The 21,503-nt window shown below is 34.8% G+C and overlaps 1 protein-coding gene across 1 annotated transcript in view; it reads left to right on the forward strand.

The window, feature by feature from the left end:
- Positions 1-2,042: 2,042 nt before the first annotated feature.
- Positions 2,043-21,503, forward strand: part of GBE1 (1,4-alpha-glucan branching enzyme 1) — a 239,461-nt gene continuing 220,000 nt past the window's right edge. The window contains exon 1 of the mRNA XM_039878273.1: positions 2,043-2,280. Coding sequence (XP_039734207.1) covers positions 2,156-2,280 — 125 coding nt within the window. The 5' untranslated portion in view covers positions 2,043-2,155. The remainder of the gene's footprint in view (positions 2,281-21,503) is intronic.

Below are 21,503 nucleotides of genomic sequence, written 5' to 3' on the forward strand. Positions count from 1 at the left end.
AGAGAAAAAGGCAACTGAAGTCTCGGAGGCTATGAAGAACTCAGTGTGACTAAAGAATAATAAAGTCAGAGGATGAGAAAATGGTGGAAAAGTAGACGACGATTACATAAACCTTGTTAGAGATGATAAGGCGTTTATATTTAACTCTAAGTGAACCCGCATGACATTTAAGTTGTATAATTTATTCCTTGTGTAGAGCCTTACTATTAAAACTGTGTCCCTAAACAGCAGCAGCAGCATCTCTGTACTTTTTAAAATAGCAGAATTTTGAGACGCCATCCCGGAATTACATGACTTTCTACTTTTGATAAGATCTTCAAATGATTCATATGCACATTAACCTGTGTGAAACACTAGAGAATGGATTAGGAGTGAGAAAGGATAGAAGAGGGGAAACCAGTTTGGTATTTTAAGAGCCATAGTAGAAAGGATGTGAAGATAGCTGGGGTTTAGATCTCTTAGCCTGCTAAGTGGAGATTTCAGCAGGCATATCCACATGAACTTGGATTTCTGAGAAAAGTTTAGGATTGGATCTTTTGAGTATCCTGCTTCTGGGTTTCAAGTGTTGTTTTATGTTGACAAACATTTGCATGCTGTCATCTTTATGGAAAATAAGACACACCTTTCTTTAGGTTGTCCAAGTCCTCCACTCTTTCACTTTGAGGTCCTGTTATTAGATCTTTCTCAAGTCCTTTATTAATTCCGTCATGCACACACACACAGTTTTGAATGCTTTAAAATTCAAGGCCCATGGCTGATCAACACTCTTCTCTACAGCCCCTAGGATTTACCACACCCAAGTCTTAACTGAAACTGATATCCTTAAGCCTCTCCAGTTTCTAGGTATAAAGCAGGCTGGAAACTCCTGGGTTGATGGGTGCAATTTTGGTGCAAAATTCTGTATTCTTAAAAAAGAATCAATAAGCTAGAAGCCAGTCAATGGGAATGAAAGAACATACGTTCCAAGTGTAGAATCTCCATTTTTTAAGCCAAAAGAAAGCGATTTCTTGTATTATTGCTTCTTTATTAAGTAGCATGGCTGAATTCCAATTTAATGCTCTTCCCTATACCATTTCTCTCATCTAGGATGGTTTTGTTAAGTTTAGAAATAGCAGAAGTAAAATTAATGAATATCAACCTTAAAAAAAATTAGAGTTTTGCTTATGATTTCCAAAGGCATATAGAAGAATTGACCCAAGTCAAGCTAGTCCTGCAATATAAGCTCAAGTAAGTAAGCTTTGTTTGTATGACTGGTCTTGTCAGCCCAGGGAATTTTCAAGGCTGATCTCCATTTGCTTTTGACTTTAAGTTTGTTACAATTATTAGCAAAGACAATAATTTCTTTCTGAGGTATGAGGAATGGGAAAACTTCTTGCCTTTAATAGTTTGTTACAATTATTAGCAAAGACAATCATTTCTTTCTGAGGTATGAAGAATGGGAAAACTTGCCATGGTCTCATTTCTCATCCATTGATCAGTATCCGTGGGACTATTCCAGGATCTTGCCTCTTTTGGTTAAATGCACAAGGAAAAACTAGAAGATTTCTGGTTAGGAAATTATGTTAACATTTTCAACGGTATTACTATATCCATACTTGAACGTTTCCCTCACTGTGAATTTATTTGATCTGTCTGACACACTGCCCTAAGAACAAGAAATTCTCAGAACTTTGAGAAGTTTCCTTCCCAAGGTAATCATTTATCCATTTGAAGGGGATGTCGCCAGTAGGAGTTTAAAAGGAAAGCAGAGGGTCCGCTCGGGAGCCAAGAATGGGTCAGAGTAACAGAGCAAGACTGAGCTAGGCCAGCTCAGACCCGCCTCCCCTAGTCCTGCAGGGTAAAGAGGTAGGGGGAGGAGAAGGCAGGCTTCTAGGTCCCCAAGGTAGCCGCACGGGTGGGCTAAGGGACCTCTGCGCCTCCTACCCGCTCAGGACGCACCTCCGAGAATAACCTTGGGCCCCGCTCCTCCCCGCCGGCGGGGGGAGAATGGGGGAAGGCGAGCGTCCTGTCGGGCTATAAAGGGCCTTGGGCCGCGGCGGCTCGCCTCAGCGTCCTCCAGCCCCGCCCTAGCGGCCTTCCTCTCGGCTCCAGCTCCCGTTCCCGCTCAGGCGCCACTCGACCTCTCGGGCCTCGGCTACTCGGACTGCGGCAGAAGATGGCGGCTCCGGCGGACAGCTATGAGGCGGCGCTGGCTGCTGCCTTGACAGACGTGCCCGAACTAGGCCGACTTCTGGAGATTGACCCGTACCTGAAGCCCTTCGCCCTGGACTTCCAGCGCAGGTAGCACCTCGTTCAGTCAGGGCTCTCCTCCCCATGCCCCCCATTCCTCAGAACTGGGCAGCCTGCCTACCCCGCGCGGCACGGGCGGGGCCCGGCTTCCCCTCAGCTCCCGCCCGCGGGGCCCCGCCCCTCGGAGGCCCCGCCCCGATGTCCCGCCCCAGATCTTGGGGCTGCCCCCTTCCGAGGGTGGGCGTTGGGTTGATTCCTGTAATTGGGTTCAGTGGCTTCCGGAGTTCTAGGTTGACAATTCTGGCTTCTTGTCTACGGGCAGAAGCTCTGAGTAAACTTTTCTCATCCCTTCTTCCCTGTGAGTCAGTGATTTTGCGCCATTGAGTACGTGCTTTGGCTTCTAGTACTCATTGCCTCAGGTGTTGATGTGGAGGGAGGCAACTGCAGGTTTTCTGACCTTTCTATGCACCAGACTGGTTCTTTGAATTTGCGTGTGCATAACACCCGGAGTGTGTGATTGGGCTTTAAAATTTTTCTAGTTTATTTCACAGAAAATATTGTGATTTTTTAAATATATATATATATATCCAATAGGATTCCTTCAGGCAGCTTCTGTTCTTGTTAATATTACCCCCTCTCAAAGACCAAGCCTATCTTAGTCACTACCACCGCCTCCCTCTTCCCCCAGTCCCCATCCCGCCCTTGGGCCAACATTGGTGAGTAAAGATACAGCAGCATTCTTCTGTTTGGCATTGCTGTCCTGAAGAGGGAGAAAAGCAAAGGAAGCCAAACTTCTAGAGGCAGATTTAGGATTATTTAGCTTTAGCTTGTCTCTTATGCTGTAGTAAATTGGTTTGCTACAGTTAAGTTGCTGGGGAAATAATTCTAGTAGTTAGCTCAACTTAAAAGGTATAGTTTTTAAGATTATAATAGTGGTTATACTAGTTATAGTACTTAACGTTTGTCAGATAAGCACATTGTTCTGCCCTCTTAGGGGAGCTGTTTGAGAATAAAAGCAATTATGGCGACAGAATATACATAATCAAATTTTCAAGTAACAGAAAACAACTAGCTGGTTTCTGGCAAGAAGCAGCATTGAACGTAATAAAACACGGTTGAAAAAAAATCCTAAATTTATGATCTGGCTTTGTCACTTATTACGGAAATTCAATTCAGCAACTCTTTATTAAGGAATCTCTAAGGAACACAAAGTTGAATACACATCATTCCAGAGCTTGTTTATCCTAATGAATGAGCCCTCCTCAAAGCAGTCACCTTGAGCTGTTGCTCAGGTCATCAGATGATTGGTTGGGCACTTATATAAGCTGAATGAGGAACGGCCTTGTGAAATTGCTTTTACAGAAACTGCATAATCTTCATAGTTCAAAATTGGATTTGATTTAGAAATAGTCAAAAATTTTAGGTCAAAAGATAGTAGTCAGATTTTTTTGATGTGCTTATTAATGATGACACTATGTAAAATGACACTTAAGACATTTCTAAAAGAAGAGTTGTGGAAATGTTTTGTCTACGTTTCTGCTCATCCCCATTAAAAAAAAATCACAAGCAGACAAACATTTCTTGTTAAGTGTTTCGTGTGATTCATTTCAACTCTATTGGGACTGAGGCAATTATGATTTTCTTTCATGGTTTGTCAAAACTAATGAGACGGGCCAAGGCCAGAATGAAGAAGTGGGGGAAATCCAGTGTTCTTGGTGAGAAGGCTGGTCTCGTGGGTGCTAGTGCCTCACTTTGACCTGGATTCTACTTCTGGCCTTGGTTCTGAGTAATTGCCATTTTCCAGCACACTTGTTCCATTTAGGCATATCAAATAGCAATTTGGCATTTGGCAGCAATAACTTTTACTGTTAACAGCTGAAAAATAAAACAATTTCGTCATAAAGTTTGGTTCTGGTTACTTATTCTTTTTTCTGTTTATTTTAATAACCCATCTGTGCAGTGTGTCTTTGGCCTAACACACATATGCAACCAGTCAAACATTTAGGTGCAAAATGTGCTTACTAAGAGGTGAAGAAAATTTAGAGTACAAACAATAGTTATATAAGAATGGTGATAGGGGAGGCAGTTTTTTCTCATTGATGGACTGTCTCATCCTTTCCAGATGAATGTACCTTCCTCAGAAATTCTGTTATGTACATTTATTGTTATTGTTTACCTTTTCCGTAACTAAGAATGTTGAATGAAATGTGAGGATTAGTGAATTCGTCTGTGCCATGGCAATCACTCAAGGATCTAGGCTGATGAAGGTTTCATTTTGAAACATGCTTTTACAATGTCAGTGGCAAGGAACAGAGAACATGTTGAAATATCCACTATTTCTTACAGCTTTTGCCTGAGTCACTTCTGACGAAAATTGGCCAGTGTAAGTCAAATGTGACTTCTGAGTCATGTGCCTGGAATAGAGAATTGATGTTCGTGAATGGCCTGAAGAAAAACAGTTACAATAATGCTTGCCTGTACCTTCTTATATTAGATACATTATAGCATTTAATTTAATCGTAACAAAACCACAAAGTAGGAAGGCTGGGCATTTTTGTTTTTCCTATTTTACACATGAAGAACCTGAGATTTGGTCAAGTGATTGACTTAAGTTCACATGGCTAATAAGCACTGCAGCTGGGGTTAATCTTCATTAAAATTGTTCTCAACAAGTTCACAAACAATGACTTCTTGGTAATTTAGCAGATACCTCTTTCCTTCTTTTTATCAATGGACATTTTAGACCACTTCTTGGATCCTTGAAGCTATGATGCTGCAGCTTTTGCTTTTCTTCCATTCTCTCTGACAGTTTCTTTTTAGCCTCTTGTCGTTTAATATAGGAGATTCTCAGGATCCTCCATAGATCTTTTTATATGTACCTCTGTATACTTTTCCTAGCATTCTCATCCCATGGATTCCATCTATGTTCTGAGGCTGCCCACATCTATCTTCACCGCAAATCTTTCTCCTGGTCTCAGATGTACTTATAAATATCTTTATTTTGGTGTCCTATAAGTACAACAGTCAACATATATAAAACCGAATTTATGGTTTTTTTATACCAAACCTCCTGGTCTCTTTCTACCCTGTCTCAGTGTGTAGTATCTTTATCAACTGCTCAAGCCTAAAACTTAAGAATTATCCTAATTTTTCTTCTCCTTTCCTTTTATCTCCAAGCCTAGTCAATTATAGCTCCTGTTTTTCAAGTATGTGCCACTCTGTATCTCTACTGTTTTCATCTTAAGTTGCTAGCATCTTTACCTGATTTACAGAAAAACAGCCTCATAATCGTTCCCCCTTTTCCAATCTTCCCAACAATTTCTCATGGCTCTTAAGGTATAGTGCAGACTCCTCCTTTTCTGTTTATTATCTGATTCCTGTCTACATTTTTAGCCTCATCTTTGGACTCTCTTTCACTCTCCACCATCTCATCAGAGAGAGCCTAAAGGTAGAGAGGTAGGTGGGATGTCTGGGGGCCATTTTATAAAGGACACTAAAATATCACTAAAATAAATTGGAAACATGATACTTGTTTTACAGATGTATTTTTTCCTAAAAATTGAAGATTTTCATTTCTTTGTGTAGGATTAGAAGAAGAGATCTAGGAAAAAAAATCATTGAATGAAAGGGAGAGATCAAGAACTAGAAATATTTTCTGATTTTTATCAGAAGAGTAACTCTTTTAGCTTAGTAGAAATGAATAAATAAACCCTTTGTTTAATTTTAATTAATAGAAAATAATTTTCTCTATCCCATAAAGTAAATCTTTAACAAATGTTTAAATAATATCAGTTGGAAGTATGCTAGAATGTTATCCTGTCTTGGATATTATGTTTTGGTCTAGCCTTGGGTTCAGCTATGCTTTTATACATGCTATTTCTTCTCCTTCTATCTTGTAAGTTCCTATACATACTTCGGGACACAGCTTAGGCATTTATTATATGCCTTCCCTAACTTCTCCCCATTCTTAAACCTTTTTCCCATCTCTTGTCTACCAACCTGAACCTTATCCTAAGGGTGACCATCTACTGTACTATAGTTGTCTTTCTGCTCTTTTGTATCCCTTACTAGATTATATGCTCTCATATGTGGGCTCTTTATTATTTGCTCACTGTTGTATTCTCAGACTGTAGAACTATACCTGGCTTATAAGAAACAGTATAGTATTTGAATGTGCAAAAGGCTGAATGAATATCTTCTGACTCTTTTTTTCTCTTTCCATACCAGTGAGTCTTAGGTCAACTCAAGCTGAAAATGTTGGAAATGCTAGGATGGATGGACAGTAGTTTCTAGGAGGTTATGTGTGACAGTCTGGGGAAGGGGAATGCACATTAAGTAAAGAGCTAAAGATAACCAGAGAAAGTCAAGAAAATCATTATTAATTACATACTTTCACAGTCCACAGAGACTAGAGGTTTAATCACTAAAGGAATACTCAGTGTGAGAAAGCCTCAGGTCAAATTGAGTGCCCAGGAATGGAAGGAGAAGTTTTTGTGAGCTCAAGATGTTAAGTATTATAATTACATCACTGTAATTAAAATAGCTTTTACATTGTTATCTAATCAGAATTGGAAAATAGTTTGGATTTGATATTATCAGCAGCCACATTGAAAATTGATTCTCACAGCATGGAAGTTTTATATCATAGCTGAATGGTGCACTTTTTTTTTTTTCCTCATTGGCTGGCCAAGTTGTGTTCTCTGAAGAAAGTCAATTGTCAGTAATTCTAGAAGGCAGGGAAGAATACGAAGATTACATGACGCATCTGGCCTGCTCTTTTGTGCCAGTAGATTCATTTGCCTTTTGCCATTGAGATTTCTACTAATTCCAGAATCACTCCTGAATTCTCTACAGTGATGGGCAAAAGGCTGTGACCTCTTCTCATTTTCAAAGTGCCTTAAATGACTTGATGGAGCATTTGGTTTCATTTAGGCTCTGGCACCTGCTGCATCACCTCCTGAGAAGTGACACTTTATGTGGTGACTTCTTAGGGAATTCAGTTAAGCTCTCACCAAGCTGGCCCTAGTTAGTCAGTGAGATGAAAATATAGTCCCAGTAATATGTGCTACAGTTTTAGACTAAGTATATCTAGTTTTAGAGTAAGTATATCATGCTGTTGTTATTTGAAAGCATGTATTAAACTTAGATTACACATTTATAAATATCAAAGCAAAACATAAAAGTGTTTTCGTTAGAATTGCTGCTACCAGGTAGCTTTCTCTCTAAACTAAGCTTATTTTTTTATTGAAGAGTAGATTCTCTTCTTGTGGTGATATCTTCTCACCGGTAAAGACTCACCACTATTTTGAATAGAGGGTTCTTTTGTGTTTAATATCCAAAAGCAGCCCTATTCTGTTTTATGTTTAGGGTAAACAAGAATCCTGTACATTGACAAAAGGTAAAGCTCTATGTTAAACCTATGTTATTATACAGTCTGCATTCACTGATTTATTATTCAATTCTATTACAGTTTATTTGACATTGTTTAAGTTATGATGACCTATAAAACTTGACTGATTTTGATATTAAATGATCAGAATAATTAGATTCTAAATTTAGTTTCTTCACATGTAAAATGGAAAAAATATAAATATATTGCTAAATGGTCATGTTGCAAAGTACAAGAACAAATCAAGGCTTGAATTTTAGCTCTGGTAAATGCTAAATAGCTTTGAGTTCAAGAGAAAATCCCTCTATGAACTTTACTTTCTTCTTCTGTAAAAAATGGATGGGACCCACTCTGTAGAGGTGTCATGAGGACTAGGGATATATGTAAAGATGCTCAGTAAAAAGTAATAGTCATTTAATTATGGTAATATTATTAACAAATTAACTTCATATCTTAAATATTTACTAGAATATTATTTTCAGAAGATCTTATTGTCAACTTCTTTAATACTGTATCCTGAAATCAATCATCAGATAAATAACATGACCAGAAATTCCCCACAATTCTTCATTTTGCTGGTTAATGGCATCTTTAGGGGATTCCTTCTTTTCTCCAATAAAGCGATTATGTGAATGAGGTGAGGAGGTGGTAATTTTAATCATAATTTAATAGAGAAGGAAAGGAATATGTTTAAACTTTGATTCTTAATTTGGAGAGGAAATGATAAGGCATTTGCCAGTTTGCTGTAAGCTGAAGGCAAGATGAGTCTGGGATAATATGAGCATAAAGCTCCTTTTATTGAGAGAGGTAAATGCTAGCCTGCAGAAATTCAAAATCACTCTTCTCTTGATCTTCCTTTTCTGTCTTTTCTCTTCTTTCATCTGACTTCTGAGTGTTCATATTCTTTGGCATTAAACAGCTGTAGGGATTTTCTTCCTCTTGAATTCTAGGTGATTGGAGGAATGCTCAAATGGTCATATCAAGTTTATTAGTAGCAGGAATAACTGAAAATAATAAGAAATATACAGAATAGCAGCTTAAAAGTTTGAAAATGAAATAATTATCCAGTGAAGTCAGAATGTATAAGTGTTAATAAGGAAAAAAAATTAAAGCCTATGTCTTCCCTTATCTTTTTTCCTCTTTTTTTTTCATTTGATGATTTCATTTATTTTCAGCATGTTTGACTTTTTATGAGACAGATAATACAAAGGAATGAAACATTTGTGTGTTTTAGTAGATCCATTAAACAATAAATTATAATGAGGCACAATCTTGGGGTATGTACTCTAGGTCTGTAATCTAAAATGTAATGAGAAAACAAGTCTACAAATACACTTTTTGTATAGATAACACTGAAGTTTGCAAATATTTCACAAGAATTAAATATTTCTTTGACCAATGAAATCATGTTATTCAATATTATCAATCTCATTTATTTTAATTTTCATAGATAATGAGCAACTAGCTACAGGTTATATTTAATTATGAATAACTGCATAATACAGATGCATCCTCTGTTAGACACATGATAAAATCAGTTATGCATTTAGGTCTGTGTAACAGAAAACCTAACACACCCTTTGTTAACAGAAAATCCCACAAACTGAGTTATTGAAATAGAGGTTTGTAATTTCACAAAGTGAAGGCGAGTTGTTTGGGCCTTAGCCTGGACCCATCCTTTATCTTTCAGCTTTACTATCCTGAGCATATGGTCTTTATTCTTATGCTTAGAAGATGACAGGGCACATCTAAGAGCACAGGCCTACTCACATGGCCATTTTAGCCAAGCATATGTTAATTTTCCTGTAAACTCCATCTAGTTTTTTAAATTTACAAATTATTCACCGGAACTGTCTCATGGTCATTCTCAGCTGAAAGTGAGCCTGGATAATCAATGTGTTTAGATGTACACATATCTTCCTGAGAATGTCCTTTCGCCTCATCACAGCTTCCCAGGGCTCTTTCCTTTGCTCCAAAGAGGAGACTACATCTAGTTAAAGATGAAAAGTCTCAGTGAGACCATGTTGTAGTTCCTCAACAGTTTCTATCTGTGTAGAAATTCTTTTGAGCAGAATCTAGACATTTTCACTCCTGAGGGAAGTCTACAGCCACATCTCTCAATATCATCAACCCCTAAGTCATGGCTTTCATGTTACTAAGGCCTAATCTATATTTTTCTGGATTGTCAGGGGGAAATTCAGAGACTTTTGGCTGCTCAACATGAGCTGATTTGGTCTCCTCAGTCACCTGGTCCTACAACTTGGGAGTACCCTCATGTTCTCTTTTTAATATCATAGGTATTTTACTCTTAAAAAAAATATGGAATGTTTTGAGAGGAAATGAGTTCATAAATTACTAATAATTTTTCCATGTCTTTGGGCTCATTAAAAAACGATCTGATTTATCAAGTTACTTGGAGAATATACTGTTTGCGAAGCTAGAACGAATAGCTAAAGATGTTAATTAATTTATATCCAGTCTTTAAAACACAAATTGTCTTTTGTTATTTAATGACATAGAAGCTTATGGGGGCTTTAGCATTATACCTTTTTGTGCTTTTTGAAGCTTAAGATGTATAACTATTATTTTTCAGAATATACCTACAATAGACTTTTTATATGAATATAGGATTTTATCATCATAGGCAATTTTAGTGTTTTGTCTTTCACAATATGACAAAAGAACAATTTGTGGAAGAATGTGATTTCTATTTGATGTCAGAATAGAAGATCAATGTCTGGGTTTACATTTATTTTCTTTCCTAAGAGGTTATTATACATGATCATTCTGTACTATCATTTGGAGATCATGAATAACTAAAGTATGAGTTATAATTGCTTTTTAATTGTTTAAAATCCTCTCTCAAGAGGTTTTATTGATTATTCCAGGATTCTGGAGGTTCTCAAACTAATTCATGTTTGATATTTTCAAGATTTTTTTTTCTGCCATCTTTAATCTTTCTGCATTAAAAATCTCATAATCTTGTTTGTGTCTTTTTTTTCCGACCACAAATGCAAGTCTTCCATCCTCTTGATGATTTCAATTGGCAGTGCTGTTTTGTTGTTTTAGGTTATACTTGCTAGTGATAGGACTTTAGTGAAACTAATAGGTCTCTTTTTGCTTACTTCCCTAAAGTACCTTTCATTGAAAACTATATGCTGTCCCTGCAGTGTTAGATCTATTCACAAATACAACACATAAGCAAGAAGTACTTAGAAACAAGAGTGTTATAAAAACAAGTTTGGTTGTAGCAAGGTCACAATACCTTTACAGTTAGAAGACATTAAAAAATATAGTGAATTTGGAAAACTGCAGATTGTGTTGGATTTTTAAAAGAAAAAATTATTTTGAAATACATATAGACTCATAGAAGGTTGCAAATATAGTACAGAGAAGGCTTTTGTACCCTTCACCAGTCTTGCCCCAGTTGTATCTTGCTTAATTACATACATATATTGCAGTATCAAAACCAAGAAATTGACATTGATACAATCTATACACCTCATTTAAATTTCATCAGTTTTTACATGCTCTTATTTGTGCGTATATAGTTCTGTGTACTTTTATCACCACTATGTATTAATATAATCACCACCAAATGAAGATAAAGAACTATTCCACCACCAAAAAAAACTCCCTTATTTCTTTATGTTCACACTATCCCCTTTTCCTCCACCCCTAACCTTTGGCAACCACTGACCTGTTTTCCATCTCTCTATTTTTTTTTAATTTTCATTTTTAGAATATTATAAATTAAATCATATGTAATCTTTGGAGATTGGATTTTTTTTCCCACTCAGCCCAATGCCTTTGAGATCTGTCCAAGTTATATACATCAAATTTGTTCCTTTTTGGCATTGAATAATATTTCATTGTATGGATGTACTACTTTGTTTATCCATTCACCTGTTGAAGAACATTTGGATTGTTTCCAGTTTTTGGCTATTAAAAATATTGCAATAAAACTTAGATATTAATATTTATGTACAAGCTTTATTTCTCTGAGAGAAATGCCTAAGAGCGTGATTGCTGAGTCATATGGCAAGTGCATGTTTAACTTTGTAAGAAATAGTCAAATATGTTTTCTATAGTGTCTGAAGTGTTTGCATTCTGACAAGAAATGTATGGAAGGATCCAATTTATCTGTATTCTTGCCAGTGTTTGTATTGTCACTTTTTAAAAAAATATTAGCTGTTCTAATATTTGTACACTGACATATTATCATGGTCTTACTTTGCATTTTTCTAATAGCTAATTTTGTTGAAAATCTTTTACAATACTATATACCGCCTATATATTCTCTTTGGTGAAATGTCTGTTTATGTTTTTTGTCCATTTTTAAGTGGATTGATTTTCTTTTCTTTTAAACTTTGAGTTTTGAGACTTCTTTATTTTAGTACAAGCCCTTTGTCAGATATTTGTTCTGCAGATATTTTCTCACAGTCTATAGCTTGCCTTTTCATTTTCTAAACAAAGTCTTAAACAGAACAAAAATTTTTAATTTTGAATTTTTGTTGTTGTTTTTATTGTGTATGGATTGTGCTTTCGTTGTCGTGTATAAACGCTCTTTGATAACTCTAAGACCTAAAGATTTCCAGGAGCATTTTCTCCTAGAAGTCTGTTTTATGTTTTACATTTAAGTTTATAACCCATTTTGATTTGTTTTTGTATTAAGTTTGAAGTTTAGGTCAAGATTTATTTTATTGCTTATGGATATTTGATTCCTTTTTTTTTTCAGTTTTATTTAGAAATAATTGACATGCATCACTGTATAAGTTTAAGGAATACAGCATGATGGTTTGATTTATATGTGTTGTGAAAAGATTACCACAATAGGTTCAGCTAATATCTATCTTCTCATACAAATACAATAAAAATAAAAGAAGAAAATAAAAAAATAAAAAATAAATTTCTTTGTAATGAGAACTCAAGGTTTACTCTTTTAACAACTTTCTTGTATATCATAGAGCAGAGTTAAATATATCATTATGTCATACATTACATCCCTAGTACTTATCTTACGACCATAAGCTTGATCATTTCTTTTTAAGATTATCAACTACTAGACATATTGAGAAGCTACCTGACTAAAAATAAATTAATCTTTAATCAGTTCACTGAAATGTATGAACAATGACATTTTTTATATATATTATAGGTTATTGAGAGCAGTGGGAACTAATTAACCTGTCATTTTTCTTATTTCTAAGATTTTATTTTAATTTTTGGTTATTATCATAAGGCAGCCCCAAAACTTTAGGAAGCAGGGGAAAAATAATTTGTGAAATATACGATAATTTATTCCCAAGTAGTTACCTCATATTAGAGTTTTTGTTTTTAATTTTCATATTTCTTATTTGTCATAACATTTTTTATATTCCAAATATATATAGATGATAATTAATGTAGATTGAACTTGTAATTTTAATTTGACTTTTCAAGATTTTTTTTATTTCATGTCATACTTAGAACCCATTCATTTGTCAGTATCACATATTCTTTAGTTCTACATTATAAATTTGCTTTTAAAAACAACTTTCATAACTATATAAATGCCTAACCATTGTACTATGTATCTGAAATGAATATATATATGTGTGTGTATATATATATATATGTATGTATATATATAAACTTTCATGCATTTTGCCTGTTTATTTGATTTAAATGACAAGTCTCCAAAAAAATTTTATGCTGTACTCTCATTTGTAGGAATGATTAAATCTTAGCTAAAGTAATGTTATTATTTTCTAAGATTCTAAGATTACTTTGTACATAAATGAAACTAACCTTTGGTTTATTTCAATCTTAATATTTATTTTGATGTTTGATAGGATTCATGGTCTTATATTAGAAATCAGAGCATATCACCTTTCAAACAGAAATACTTAGATGTTGAGAGGTGAAAGTTACTACTACATTTATTAGGCAAAATTTGGAAAATTTGTGAATAAGATAGCTAAAAATGTACCCACCTTTAAACTGAAAAGTAGAGAGGAACTTTTGAGGTTTTGTTAATTCTACAATGATTACTCAATGTATTGAGTCTGAGACAATAACATCCAAAAAAGACTTCTGCCAACTTACCGATAATAAATTATCATCACAGTAATTATTATTATGATTTACATATATTTCATTTTACACACTTGTATTTGAGATCTGCATTTCTAAGAAGGTGCCAGATGATACTGATGTTGTTTCACAGATAATATTTTGACTAGCAAGGCATGGCATGGTTTCAACAGTTCAAAACTGAGTTTAGTGAGGGACCAAATTTTATTTTGTAAATAGTTACCGTATATGTTCTAATTTCTTAAAACTAATTCATATATACTAATATTAATTTTATTAATATTTACTAGAGATTAAGTTTTTTAAAAATGATCACGATTTTTCTACTTATTGTAGGTAAAAGGGGTTTTGTTTTAGTATGATCAAAGTTGCATTTTCTTATATCCGAATTGTGTTTCATGGTTACATATGGATTTTTAGGGTATGATACAGAAGGTGACCACATAGAGAAAATTTTCCCCCACACTGGTGAGCATTTGAGTCATAGTCTGTTTCATTAATTTGCTCATTTAACAAACCTATTTTCAACATCCTTTCTGTCCTAAGTATTTTGATATATGGTAGCAGAACAAATATGAGAAAGATAGGCTTCCCGCCTGATGGGAGCTCTAACTGGGGAGATGAACAAGTAAACACATATTTGTGTATAAAATTCAGAGTAAGACTGATAAAAGCATATCCTATTCTGTTAAGGGGAATATATACCACAAAGAAGTTTATTTGAATTGCTTTAAATTCTTAAAATTATTTCTTTTTGAAAGGAGGACAGAGTCTTGAAGAATGTAGACAAAGTCTCTGAAACTCTTATTTGGAGAGTCAAAGAATATGATAGCTAAGACATTTATCTCCAATGAAACTATAATGAAGTCGTTATGTAACCTTTACACAGCTTTTGTTGCTCTTAAGTGAAAGTTTACTTGCAAAAATGGTTCAGTTGCAAAATGTGCTTGTGTAAGAATTGCCACATTGTGTTAAGAACTGAAGCCTGTTAGTTTATAAATCATATTTGATAAAATATCAGTAAGTTTCTTTATAACAGATGAGCTCATTTTGGAAGGGATTGTGGACTATTTTTAGAGGCAATGAGGCAATTCCTAAGTAACCTAAGGGCACCTATTCCTGAAAAAGTCAGGGGGACATTTTGATGTGTGTCACTTAGTACGCAGGTTCCCAGAAAAGCAAATAAATGCTGAATGCCTCCTCCTGACTTGACTCTAAGTGTCTCACATAGGTCAGCACTATTCAATAGAAATATGAGCCATGTATAAAATTTAAAATTTTCTAGTAGCCACATGAAAAAAAAGTAAAAAGAAACAAACTTTTATAATACTTATTATTTAACTTAGTGTTTCCAAAATACAATGTGTCATTTAAAAAAATTACTGATGCAATATTTTACATTTATTTTTCATACTTAGTCTTTGAATTTGGCTGCGTATTTTTTCATTTATAGCATATCTCAATTGGAGCTAGCCATATTTCAAGTGCTCAGTAACCACATCTAGCTAGTACAGGTTTAGATTATGTATTTGGAAGAGGACATTTTATAGAAAGAGTTGGTATAACCCATAAATACATTGAAGGGGAAAATTAAAGAAGGAGAAAGGTTCATTTAGCTATGTGTTCCTGATAACAGAGGAAAGGAAACCCATAGATTTTCTGATTTACCTAACAAAGGGAGTCAGCAATTATTGACCAGTGACTGTTTTTATACCTGAAGATAAATAAATGGATGGTGTCTTAAATGTAAACATGGATAGAGGCCACATCCTTAATTAACTGGGGTTGACTAGGTAGCCACATTTTCCCTCAAGTTATTTGGTATGACTTTGTTCACATTGTTCTTTTCACTTAGATAATTCTTATTTATGTCATATTTTCTTATGCTAAATGCATTACATCTGTCCCATAAAGCAAAACAACAACAAAAAAACACAAAACAAAACAAAAACATAAGTCAGCCAAAGTAACTCTGGTCCTTCTTTATGAAATGACTGAGATCAGGTGGCTATTCTGTACTCTAACAGACCTTTTAGTATGTGCCAACCTCACTTTGACTCAGCCCAAATAACAGCTGTTCCTAACTTCGTTGTCCCAAGAATCTTGCTACTGTGCAGTGACTCATTCATTATGACTTGCATTATTCCCGAATTGGTTTCTGCTTGTGAGAGAGAAGGGCTGGAAGGATTGCTCTCTGATCACTCTTCAAGTTACCCACAGTATTGGGGGGAGAGGGGGGTGTGCATGGACACGTATATCTTGTATTTTATGTCCTTTTCTTCATGACTTGCTTTTCTTATTCTTCTAGTTGGTAGTTTCTTCAGTGTTTATACTTTTTATCTATTTTGTACTTACTTTGCATACTTAATAGTTACCCTTATAATATTAGTTAAAAATATTACTGTTTATAAAAGCATTTGCCCTCATGAACTGTCAGATTCTTCCTATAGAATGCTTTTTCCTCACTGTAGATGCCCAGTACTTACTGCATCCTTGCGATGCAGGATGTGTGTTTTGAATTTAAGAAGAAAAGAGTATATTTAGGGAACACATTGTCTTTTAGGTGTTTTTCATAGAGTTTAGAATAGAGGTTTGCACTCCAGGGGTAATGCAAGTAGATATTGACTGGGGGTCTAGTCCAGCTTGTACTATATTATTAGAAATATAGAAATATTTCTTACCATAGTTGTTGGAGGGTCCCTAGAAACACTTGAAAGTAATTCTTGTATCATGTAGTGGTTTGTGGTGGGCAAAACCTCTCTTACATATAGCTTAACCTTACTTGTGTCTGATACTACTCGTGAAGAAGATTGTAATTTGTACATTGTGCTTTTATCAGGTTGCTGTTCCCAATGCAGTTAGTATAATTTTTCATTTCATAACAATCCTCAGGCAATTCTATTTCACAATGCTTTCTATTTCAGAACATTCTTCTATTTAAAAAAACTTTTTCTTTGCCTCAGGCCCAACATGTTTTTCTAGCCAGGCCAGTAGTAATTTCTATCTCTGCTGGGTTGAAATTACTACTGTTAAAATTCTATGTGGATTTCCTAGAAATGTCTTTTTACTTTTATTTTATTTTTTTTAATTTATGGCATAGCAAATTCTGGGATGCCTATGCTTTTATTTATTGATATTACTTTGGTTCAAACCTGTGTTAGTTTTTTGGATTGTAAACCAGACTGTATTCTTAATGAATAAAAATTTAACTTTCCACCTAAACTTTTAGTCATCCACAAAATTTTCTTGAATAACAGTATTCACAGTAGAATAAGAAACTGTTTTACTGATTAAGACAAAACATTGAAGTTTATTTAATAGGTAACAAATTTCCTTTTTAAGGTGGTATCTTAAAAGTGAGTGAAACAAATTACCTGGAATACTATCCCAGATGATCATGAATTAGGCTTGCTTTTAGTTTGAGATAAGACAGCATTCTAAATGGAGGCTTTTGGAGCTGCTCTTGGGTTGAATTTGGTAATAATAACAGACTTTAGAGGGACTTATGTTTTTAACGAGGGAAGTCTGATAAACAGGCAAACAAGAGAAAGCCTTGTTCTCTTACCATTAGCCACTTCTGACTTCTACCGATATAAATTTTGAAACATCTTTTATAATATCAAGGTTTTCAAGAGATTCCAAGGAATATGTATAAAGAGACCAAGGGCTAAACTAAAATTAGAACTCTGGCTATGCTATAAATATGTATTAGACATTTATATATGTTGTATATATTGTGTGTGTGTCTGTGTATAAGTGACTTTTATATCATGTCTTCTCCAAGTTGGAATAAATGTTTTCCCATTCATTGTACTATATCTGTGTACAAACATAGGAGAAAATGGGGATTTTCCTTTCTTTGGGGAAAGCCATCATAGTGTTAAAAAAGGAGAAAGGAAAAGTACTTTTTTGGGTTATAGTTTGCATTTTAAATTTCATTGCTGTTCCTCTCAACTTCCATCTGTGTTGACATTTGGGAATTTTTCTGTTGCTCTTTCTCAAATGGAGTGGAAAAGCTTAAAACAGAATTTACACTTTTAAATACAACTGAAGCTCTATTGCATCATGCTTCACTCTGGGTCTGACTACTTTTACTTTGGCTTAAAAAAAAATTTGTTGAACGAAATATTTCTCAAGCTTATAACACTACTGACTATTATACATTATTTGCAACCATTTCTTTGCACTAATGGAAATTCAGACTGAAAAATACAATGATAAGTATTAAAATTTTAGGCACTTTATATTTTATAGCATTGAAGAGATGTTTTTATATAGATATTAGTTAATTGCTTATTAATGACATTTTAGTTTTATTTTATTTTACTTTACTTTTAAATTAAAGTTTCGTTATAACCTAGGAAATAGTGAAAATATGGATATGCCAGTGAGTAGCTAGGTCAGGTGTTATATTACTTGTGTTGATTCTATACTCAATTTTATTATTATTATTTTTTAACTTTCTAAATCTCAAGCACTTTGCATATTCTCTCTCTCTGTCTCCCTCTGTGTCTGTGTATGTCTGTATGTATGATATCTTGGCTGAATAATTAGTGGCCTGGACTTCTGTCCAGTGAATAATAGGATTAACTGTCTGATTCCAGCTTTGTTCAATTTGAGCTGTAACAGAACACCATAGAGTAGATGGCTTAAGCAATAGACATTTATTTCTCTCAGTTCTGGAGGCTGGGAAGTCCAAGATCAAGGCCCTGACAGATTCAGTGTGTGCAGAGAACACTATTCCTTGTTTGCAGATGTCTGTCTTCTCCTTATGGTATTACCTGGGGACAATGGGGTGGGGGGAGAGGGTGGAGAGAGAGAGGGAGGGAGGGAGAGAAGCAAGCTCTCTCCAGTCTCTTCTCCTAAGGTCACTAATCCCATTCATGAGGGCTTCACTCTCATTAACTTAATTACCTCCCCAGAGGCCCACCTCCTACTACCATCATATTGGATTTAGGATTTCGACATAGGAATTTTAGGGGCACACAAACATTCAGTCAATAACAATTCTCTAAGACTTTCTAGTTTTTAGTGTTTGTGATGGATTCTTTTAATAAAATTTTTAATAAAATTAGTTTTTAGATTTTAAATTGTGTTCATGCATGTGCACGGATACACTCATGTTTTTCAACATTCAGGCAATATAGAAGAAGCTCATTGTAATTTTCTAATACAGCCATTAGACTAGTGATCATTTAATAGAGTAATCACTTTTAATAATGAGGGCTACATGATTGAAATTAGGTAGTAGTAGATTTTTGGGTTCATTAAATTTAAGTACTGTGAAAGGTAAAGAAAGAAATAGTACAAGTCTCCCAAAATTTGTTACCTTCAAATTGGAAAGACTGGGGCCATTAAATGTTTCAGGGTTCCTGGGAAGCAAGTCAGAGGCCTGTTTATAGGCAGATATAATTCATTCAGTGGGTAGTGTGGAAAAGTAGTTAAGCTATTTATTTCGTTAAGTTGAAATAATTATAATTAAATTCTTTTTGGAGAACAATAACATTGTATGTGAAGTTTTGTAAGATCTGAGAAGGAAAAGATATTTTAAGAGCATTTATTGCATTTTAGGTTTTCTTCAAAGAAGTAATAAATACAGTGCTAACTCTGGACTGAGCAGATACAATGGTTGTCATACCAACAATTAAGCATTCATTTTAATAATGTTTTTGACAAGACTCTAAGCCATTTCTTTTCACTTTCCTCCCTGACTAGTCATCAGAAGTCTGCAGACACACTTAACTTACAAAGAAGGAAAAGATGCAAATAATTTGTATTGGATTTCTTTGTATTGTATTGTGATGTTTCTGTCTAGTATGATGTAGAATTGGTGTATGTTAGTGAGTGTATTAGGTAAGGAAGTATTTGTTTCTTGAGTGAATGCATTCATGAAGACTGGAGACCCTGCAACATAATTTCTGTATAATCTTAATAACAGCTAACTGGTTAACCAGTTAAGCTAAATGTTTAATTCCAGAGGCAAATGTATATTCATTAGATATTAGCTATATTTTTTGTATTAACTGATCCTTTTATTCTTTTTCCTTTTGTATTGTTTCCTCTCTCCTGGTTCCATTTCTGGCTATGCTCTTTAATTGATTTTTTTGACTGGTCAGTTAATTAGATGTAAAGTGATAATAGCCGATAATAACTAGTGTTTATTCTTATGTATTATACATTTAAATGTTGGTGTTTGCAGGCTAATCCAAGATCAGTCATTTGAGAATTAATGACTTTCAGCTGTGAATGGTGTCCACCCATACATAATGCTGTTAAGAAAAGCCAGAACAAAACATACAAAACCAAAAACACATAATCACAAACTATGTGGTCACATGTTGGAGACCACCTCACTTTTAATTACTCTTTTCCTAGTAAATACACTAGGCAGAAGAGAACTGTAATTGAGGGAAATGGTTGCAGTAACTAGCTAAAGGTCGCATGATAAGGCACAGAATTCAAAACAGGGAGGAGTGTAAGATAGTTACTGAGATTTTTCTTTCTCTAATAGTGCAAATAGTCAAGAATAGTGCTTCTGGATCACCTGTGGGTCTTGCTAAAATGCAGATGCAGTAGGTCTGTGGCAGAAACTGTGAATTTGTGTTTTGAACAAGTTCTCAGGTGATGCTGCTGGACCACAATTCGAGTAGCAAAGTCAAAAAAATGCATGAAGTTGTTGATTATATTGACTGTCTACTTTTTTACCCCCAATTTTTTACTTTCTTTTTTTTCTTTTTTCTTTTTGTTTTGGTCTTAGTTTCCAAAACTTACTTATCTATGTTTTCAATGAAATCATCGTCTTTTAATTTATTATAAGAATCCAAATTTCTTGTTTTTTCTGTAGTATTATAATGCATAATATAGCATCAATGCCAAATTCTTGCAAATCTTTTAGCTAAGGTTAATTTTGTGCCTTTAACCTTATTTTACAGTAAAGGAGCCTGTACTGTTGCTACTTTGAGTGACTCATCTAAGATGGTAGAATTTCACTAGGCTTAACTCAGAAGATTACTCTAGTAATCTTCATGTTGTGCTAAAATATCCCATGTAAAAACAAAGATACTCTAGTGATCCTGTGATCATTTCAGTAGAAGTTTCACCGCTTGGTTCAAAGCACATTTCTTATGCCTTTCAGAGGTTTTTTGCCTGTGGAACATAATTAACATGTCAGGATTTCCCCAAGACTGATCCATGATTTACATTTTAAATTAGAAAGTCATTCGTTTTGCCACCTAGCTTTTCTTAAAATCATCCAGCATTAAACTTATATGTCCACAAATACAGTGAAGGAAATTATTTTCTTGTAATCTGCTATGGAAAATTAATATGAGAAAATATATGTTCGCAAACTGCTCTGTAGCAGTGGTCATTACAAAGTGAGTTATGTACATTGTACAAAGAGGAGGAAGTGCACATGGGTTTTGGGGTGAGATTAGGTTTGAATTTTGGCTGTGCCTTAGGACTTTATTTCTTTGGGCCAGAGTTCCTTTATATGGGAAAATGAGTCAAAACAAAAAACAAAAAACATGTGCCAGAGTTGTTCCAAGGATTAACTTTAGCAGGAAGATGTATTTAAGACAGCTGTCCTCAAACTTTTTGGCATCAAGGACTGGTGCTCCTATAAGAATCTAATGCCTGATGAGCTGAGGTGGAGCTGAGGTGGTGATGCTAGCACTGGGGAGCGGCTGTAAATACAGATAAAACTTCATTGGCTTACCCACCACTCATCTCCTGCTGTGTGTCCCTGTTCCTAACAGGCCACAGATTGGTACCAGTCCGCAAGCTGTGAGTTGGGGAGCCCCGATTTTAG

This window comes from Pteropus medius, unplaced genomic scaffold (genome assembly GCF_902729225.1).
Source record: "Pteropus medius unplaced genomic scaffold, Ma_sr-lr_union100, whole genome shotgun sequence".
Classification (NCBI taxonomy): domain Eukaryota; kingdom Metazoa; phylum Chordata; class Mammalia; order Chiroptera; family Pteropodidae; genus Pteropus; species Pteropus medius.